The sequence below is a fragment of the Lottia gigantea genome (assembly GCF_000327385.1).
Source record: "Lottia gigantea unplaced genomic scaffold LOTGIsca_196, whole genome shotgun sequence".
In the NCBI taxonomy this organism is placed as follows: Eukaryota; Metazoa; Mollusca; class Gastropoda; family Lottiidae; genus Lottia; species Lottia gigantea.
Window position 1 is genome coordinate 54,734 of NW_008708384.1, and position 8,153 is coordinate 62,886.

The 8,153-nt window shown below is 33.9% G+C and overlaps 1 protein-coding gene across 1 annotated transcript; it reads left to right on the forward strand.

Annotated features, from left to right (window-relative positions):
- Positions 1-12: 12 nt before the first annotated feature.
- On the forward strand, positions 13-552 carry LOTGIDRAFT_174430 (hypothetical protein; the record flags this gene model as incomplete). The annotated part of the gene is made up of 1 exon (XM_009053019.1): positions 13-552. One exon carries the CDS (start codon positions 13-15, stop codon positions 550-552), a length of 540 nt encoding a protein of 179 aa, XP_009051267.1.
- Positions 553-8,153: the final 7,601 nt, after the last annotated feature.

Below are 8,153 nucleotides of genomic sequence, written 5' to 3' on the forward strand. Positions count from 1 at the left end.
TNTATGATGAAAATGGAAAACAGACTGATAAATCTGGAAACGGAAATTAAATTGAAAGTAAGCGCTGAACAAGTGAATGACATTGTAAAATCGTTGATTGGTTCATGTGTCACTAATGAAGCTAAAATTGATATTGAAAAATCTGTGGAGTTAAAAGTAGCAGAAATTAGGGACAGCTCCAGCAGGGAGAAAAATATTATTATTCATGGAGCACCAGAATGCAAAGAGCGACTTCCTTCTTCTCGTAAAGAAGCAGACACCTTGTTTGCCAAAGAACTTGCAGATTATTTACGCACAAGCACTGGCTGCATTGGTAAAGTGATGAAAATTGGTAAACAATCAGATGATTTAGAGAAACCAAGGCCTATGAAAGTTTGTTTAAATAATACCGAAGACAAGAAGAGTTTCATGATAAATCTGTCGAAGCTGAAGAATGCAGAAGAAGGAAGCAAATTCTGCAACATCAGTGTGACCCATGATATGACAAAGTCCGAGAGGGAACTTAACAAAGCTATGTTTAGAGAAGCAAAAGAGAAAACAGAAAAGGACTAATCGGGAAACCATTTCTTCTTAGTTCGAAGACCACCCTGGGCAAGAAGAGTGGTAAGAGTATTAAAGGAGGCTTAATATCCAGTGCTGGCACTGTACATAATGTAAATTCGTTTAAAGCTAATGGTGACAAGCATTTTAATGACTTAAATCAAACCAATGTGTCATCAGAACTTAAATGTGTTTATACCAATGCTGACAGCTTTGTAAACAAATTTAATGAGTTTAAAGCCAGATTTATCAATGCCGAATCCATTCCTAACATCATAATAACAGAAGTTCTTCCTAAAAACAGTAGATACTGTATTACGAAACCAGAACTATCAATTGATGGCTTCGATATCTTCCCGGAGAGCTTTCCGTCTAACAGTGTACGTGGAATTATTGTGTACGTTAAACAGGAGCTTAAAGCAGTAGAGCTAGACCTGAAACACGAATTTAAAGAATACGTATGTTTAGAGATCAGCCTAGTGAATAAAGATAAACCATTAGTTGGTTGTATCTACAAGAGTCCATTTTCATCAGAAGAAAACCATAACCTATTAAGTGACCTACTCCTGAATATCAGTAAACTGGGTGACTCATATTCACACATACTCCTGAATGGCGATTTCAACTTTCCTCATATCAACTGGGAAACTTGGTTTTCCAGAGACAATATTTGCATGAAGTTCCTGGAATGTATTCGAGACTGTTACTTTCTGCAGATGGTAGACAAACCGACACGATATCGTATTAACCATGATGAATCACTACTGGATCTTGTCTTGGTAAATGACAAAAATTACATTCAGAACATCGAATATCAAGACCCGTTAGGACGCAGTGATCATAATGTGCTGATTTTTGACTTTAAGTGTTACGTGACATATGAGAACTCTAAAAGTGCGAAGTTTAACTATTTCAAAGCAGATTATGTGAAGTTAAAACAACATAATATGACTATTAACTGGACTGAGATACTAGCGGACAAAGACACAGAAAACATGGTAGGAGAATTTATGAAAAAAATAGATGAAGCTATGAATTTACACATATCTCAACAAAGAACTTTAAGACACCTCTTATTGTTGAGGCCAGGCAAGTGATAAGGAAAAAACACAGAGCATGGGGAAAATATCGTCACAAAAGAGATAATGAAAGATACCGGGAGTTCACTAAAGCACGAAATAAGGTAAAGTCAACCGTTTCCAAAGAAAGGAAAAACGGGGAGAGGTCAATAGCAGAGTCAGCGAAATCTAACTGCAAAAACTTTTGGTCCTACGTTAACGCAAAGCGGAAATCTAAAAGTGGTGTAGCAGAACTACATGTTACAAAAGATGGACAAAAAGTTGTAGCAAGTACGGATTCAGAAAAGGCAGAGGTATTGGCAGAATATTTTACCAGCGTATTTACAGTAGAAGATGACAACGATGACACACTTCTAGAAAGTATTCCATACAATGAAGAATCAAGTAACGAGTTCTTTAAACCAGAAGATGTTAATAAACTATTAAAAAACCTTAATACCTCAAAGTCACCTGGACCTGATCAAATACACCCTAAAGTGCTCATCGAACTGGCCAACGTTATTGATGACCCACTATGCATGATTTTCAATAGCTCATTTATATCAGGTTCGGTACCAAAAGAATGGAAAAGCGGTCAAATTACAGCTCTTTTCAAGAAAGGAAACAAGAAGCTAGCTTCAAACTACAGACCTGTCAGCTTAACAAGTATTATTATGTAAGATTATGTAGAAACTAATCAGAAAGAAAATCGTTGACCACATGAACAAATATGATTTATTCAGCAATAGACAATTCGGCTTTATCGGAGGCAGATCAACTTCATTACAACTAATAAGAGTACTCAATCACTGGACCAGTATTTTAGACAGTGGTGGGTCGATTGATGTCATTTTCACTGATTTCATGAAAGCTTTTGACAAAGTCCCGCATATATACGTCTTATTAATAAGCTGAGATCTTATGGTATGAGATGTGTAATTGGACCCAAAACTTTCTTAGTGACCGCAAGCAAAGAGTTTAAATTAATGAAAACTTTTCAAAATGGCATAATGTGACCAGTGGTATTCCGCAGGGATCAGTGCTTGGACCTATACTATTTGTAATATTCATTAACGATCTATCGCCCTGGGCCGAATCTGATGTCTTTATGTTTGCTGATGACACCAAATTATACAGAACCATCCAAGACGAAAACGATATTAACATAGTCCAGAACGACATAAACAGACTGTTCAATTGGAGTGAAAAATGGAGTTGCTGCGTTTCCACCCTGATAAGTGTAAGGTTCTACCAATATCATCAAAGCCAATCTCTACACATGTCAACATACGATGGCGCCGAAATTATCCTTACAGTTACAGTCGAATCAGAGAAAGATGTAGGAGTGACTATAGATTCAAAACTGAGATTTGATAAACACCTATAGACTCAAGTCAATAAAGCAAACCAAATAGTTGGAATTATAAGAAGAACTTTTAAGTACCTAGATTATAAAACCTTCAGCCTACTTTTTAAAGCATTAGCCCGTCCACACTTGGAATATGCTAGCAGCGTATGGAACCCCTACCGTAAGAAGGATATTGAGATAATAGAAAACGTCCAACGTAGAGCTACAAATACCAAACCTAAAAGGCCTATCATACGAAGATCGACTAAAAACTCTGAAATTACCAACATTAAAATTTAGAAGACACAGAGGCGATATGATAGAAACATATAAAATAGTTACTGAAGTATACAATCGAAGGGTAACTGATAGTCTTTTCACACGCAATACTAGTTCAACAACAAGAGGAAATTTGCTCAAACTAGTTAAAAACAGACTTGACATCAGGAAATATTACTTTACCAAGAGAGTAGTTGAAGTGTGGAATAGCCTACCTGACAGTGTTGTTTCGGCTAATAACGTAAAAACATTTGAGCGTCGTTTAGATAGATATTGGAAAAACCATCCCCTGATATATGACTTTAACACCGATTATACATAGTAATACCGGAAGTAACAAACATGAAATTAGTGATGATGAAAACGAGCCAAATATAGAGGAGAAAGCTTATATCTGTTTATATACGCAGTTTAAATTGCAAGTTTTAGAATCTTTCTTATTAACACACATTTTGTATATATTCCAATACTATATAATAAGCTAAAACGTCATGTGCCTACATGGAAATGACCACATCTTTGCTAATTTTGATCCTAAAGGTAAAAGGTTTGTTTTAATTGAGTTCGTGGATAGAATATTAACAAAAAACGTATTGGTGAAAAGAGAAGTCGATATCGTTTTGATATCCAATCCTAATATTTTATTTACACTTGACAAATATTTGCATCTGTTTTTTTTTAAATGGATTGTACATGGGTTTTCTAAATTATAAAGTGTATCGGGGACACTGATTTTGCGCCTTTCCAATTTTCAATCAGTCGTCTGTTGTTCCTGCAATTCCGCTAAAAATAAGTGTTTGATGACGTCACTAATCGTAAAATAATTATGCTTTATCACATAAGGCTCTTCGCGATTAGTAACGTTATCAAACACAAAGTTTCAGCAGAACTGTAGGAACCACGGACGTCTTATTTAAAAATTTGAATGGTGAAAACTGATGTTATCAGTGTCCCCGATACACATTTTACAATCTCTTTAAATATTCTTCAAATCATTGTTTCATGCAGAAATCGCAGGAAAACATACTGATTTTACAATGTGTTAGATCTTAAAAAATAAAAAAAAGTATTCTTTTGATAAACAGGTTCACACATCTTTCGTCTTTGGAAACGTTTCAAAAAATATATGTTCATTGATATTATAATCAAATTTATTGTTTTATTCTTTGTTCTATTTCCAAAGATTATATTTAGTTTTTATTTAAGTAAATGCCCGAACTATTGTACTTTAAAGTCATAAATCGTAAACAGACTTTTGGTTGACCTAGATAAAGTTGAGCAGACAATTAACCTTCTTCAATAAATCGTATCCATGTCTCACAAAATATAACTCAAAGATATGACATACAAATACTTTTCTATTGTGTTCTGTTTTAAAAGGTATTATGACAATATATAACATTTACTTATAAGACTAAAAAAGAAAGTTACGAATGCATAATCAAGTATATTATATTGGTCTATAAACCTATACTAGATATAGGCTACATTTTACATTGTGTTTCACAATAGTGTAATTTTCTTCATTATTACAACACGTAGTCCGTATATCTGACTTTCAAACAAGAATAAGTACATATACGAATTTAACAAGCATGCAGATTATGACACGATAGCTGTAACCATTCAACTTCATTTCATTTATTTTTACAGATAACCACAAATTTTCCCACAAACTGCACTAAAGCGGGTTGATTTGGATCTTGAATATATGTATACGCTCTTCTGAAGTACTAGAAATGTACACAAAAAATTGCATATTTCCTTACAAAATATCTCAAACTAGGAATTTCACTTTGTATTTCTATACGTGTCTCTCCAATATATTACTCAAGAAAAGTAGTATATAAAGAAATTCATATAAGACAGTAAATAAATTCAGGGAATGTGCCACCACATTGTAAAAATCGGCGTACAGGTATAAGTCAAAGTTAAACGCAATCCGCCAAAAATAATCGATAGTATATTTTATCTTGCTGTAAGACCCAAAATACCGTTTTGACACCTTTTTGGAAAGAAAAAACACAAAGCCTTTCTTTCTAGTTGACCCATACTTAAAAGAAATATCATATTCTACCCCCTTTAATGTCGTGTTTTCGGACAATTGTGTATGTTACTAAGCTTTTTAAAATGACAATATGATTTTGAACTAAATCTATTATACGATCAAAGAGTGGCATAACGAAACATTTCATGAACGAAGTGTCAGAAATATTATAGGGATGATTTTCAAATAACTTGTGAATACAACATGGACGAGAGCGATCGTAAGTATTTTTTTATACAAGAAATTCTCAACCATCTTAATGAAGTCTTGAATTCCCTAAGCAGAACTGTCTGCAATCAGTATATTTTTGTAAGTTAGTTTTCAAACCATCTGGGGCATCAAAAACTCGCACAAGTTTGATGTTATTGGCACCATAATTGTATATATTATGATATTTAACTAGAAATAGTTATCTCATCGCGCGAATAGTTAATGGTAATAGTTTAACTAAAGTAGATAGCCTATTATAATATAATATCTATCTATTCTACTTAGACAAAATAGACTGAATCGCCTGTTAATCGGATCTGGTTGTAGGCCTATATAAAATATATATTAAGAAAAAAGTTTTTTTTACAATATAGGCCTATCATTATTTCTTTCAGCAAGAGTACGTTATACTACGAATTTTGAGTCTTCAGCTGGTAAGTGCTTTCTACTTTATAGATAAATCCAATATTATTGAAATTCAGATCTTGATGTTTCGTTTCATCGATGATCTGACAAAAGTGTTATGCAAAACCTGCTCTTAACCATTTAAATATTCAACAAATCAAATGTTGGGTTCCATAAAAGACTTACCTACAAGTAATCACCTGAGCAATATTCGTTATTTAACATTGACTTGTTTTGTAATGGTAGGACTAAACATGAAAAATGAAAACTTTTGACGCTATTGATTCAAATTTAGACTGGACACGATGTGAATGAAGAATTTCTACAGATCTTGAACTGATCTATAGTGTCCTAGAGAAAAAACACGAAACAAAACATCTAGATTTGCATTATTTTATGAAACCAATAGATAGACTCCAACCGACTTTTATTACAGTCGTATGTTATGTGCACAAAGGAAAAAGGGGAAAATAGATAACAAGAACTTATCGTAGTTGATGCAAAGATTGTGCTATACGGAACAAAATTTTGTTTGTGGTCTCTGGACATTTTCCTGAAAATTGTTATGAACAAGCACGAACTGATACTGTAGTCATGTGATTGGACACAAATGAACATAATTTTCCATTCTTTACATGTCAAGGGAGGTAACCTGTAAAAAAAGTGGAAGCAAAATTCATTTAAAATTTCCGCAGCTCTTGTAGTAGGCTATGTTTTAGTAGAGCTTGTGACATAATTATGCAGAAAGTTGTTTAAATACTTGCATTAAAAGCCGACAGAGCTCAATTTCAACTTTCTGTATCAATTTCAGCTATCTCCATCACTTTCGGCTAATTTCATCACTCTTGCAGTCTAAATTTATATGTGTTATGATTTATGGTCATGGGTTGTAATATATTTATTAATTTATAACTTTATATCTGTGATATTTAATAATGCAGTTGATAGGAGTAGTTAATGTTCACTTTGTTATTATAAATACTGTTGCCAGCAATTTCAGTCGAGTCAGTGGGAAATATCGACAAGTATCGATACACGACGGAATGCGTATCGTGGCATGTCGTAGCCCGAAACATCAGTTCGCCTATATAATGTTGTTGGAGTATTAACAACAGATCCTGATGTTGGCTTTGAATCTGAAGATTGATACAAAAAGCTGAAACATATCAATCAAAATCAGTCAATGTTGCTTTTTTCAGGTATTTCTAGTGAACTTTTAATATGGCAAGTTGGAGTCATTATGATAGCCCTCACGTTGGGTCTTTCAGCTATCGTACTTCTAGCTTTGGTGAGTGTAAAAACGGATAAAAATCCTATTTTGAATTTGTTAAATATAAAGTGATAGTACAATTTTGGTTGCAAACCATTTTTCTGGGGTACTGCCTAATCATAGTAGGCTACTGCTTCTATTGAGACCAGTAACGACTTCTGGGTTACGAGGTATACCAAAAGATAGTATATTGAGGTAGGGAGAGTCCAGAAAGATTCTAGATGATTCTAAACTGCCTTAATTATTCCCTGTCGATATTTGTCTAATTTGTTTTTCAATTTATTCTATTGCAGTGTTGTAATGACAGAGGAAAGAGAAAAATAGGCGAGAAAGAAAACGAGGGCGAAACGTCTATTTATACTGAAGCTGAAATATCGAAGAACATTGATACTGAAAAAGGAGCAATTCATCGGAAAATTGGTGTTGCTCATGTGTCTGATAGTCTCATGGTCTCTGAGCAAAGCATAGCACAAAAATCCAATAAGGCTGCAAATGGAAAGAAAACGGAAAAGAATTCTGTGAAAAATGTAAAAAACTCAACTCTAGACGGTGCTCTATATTTACAACGGAATGCAGGTCTTATTCACAAAGGGCGACATGTCGAACCATTACCGCCTCTCCCAACTTCCGTTTTCTTAATCAGTCTTCCTACCCCAACAGATAATAATAGTATCCATCCCATTTCAGAAAGATACATTTAGCGTCTTCGAAAGTGATCACTGCTCCAAAACTTGATGACCAAAGATGAAATCCAGAATTAAATAATATATTAGTGTCATTTGCTGTTTTAAATTGAAAAATCTAAGAGCAAGATGATCATACCTCATCCCTTTCTTTCAAAAAAAGGATGCTTGAGCCCAATACTACTTGACTACTTTCCGTCACATCCAAATTGTATTAGATCATTTTTTGATAAAAAAAATTATATGTAAATTTGGTCATTGTCATTTTTATACGACAACGTGTAATGTGGAGTGTATATTGGACATCCCCGTC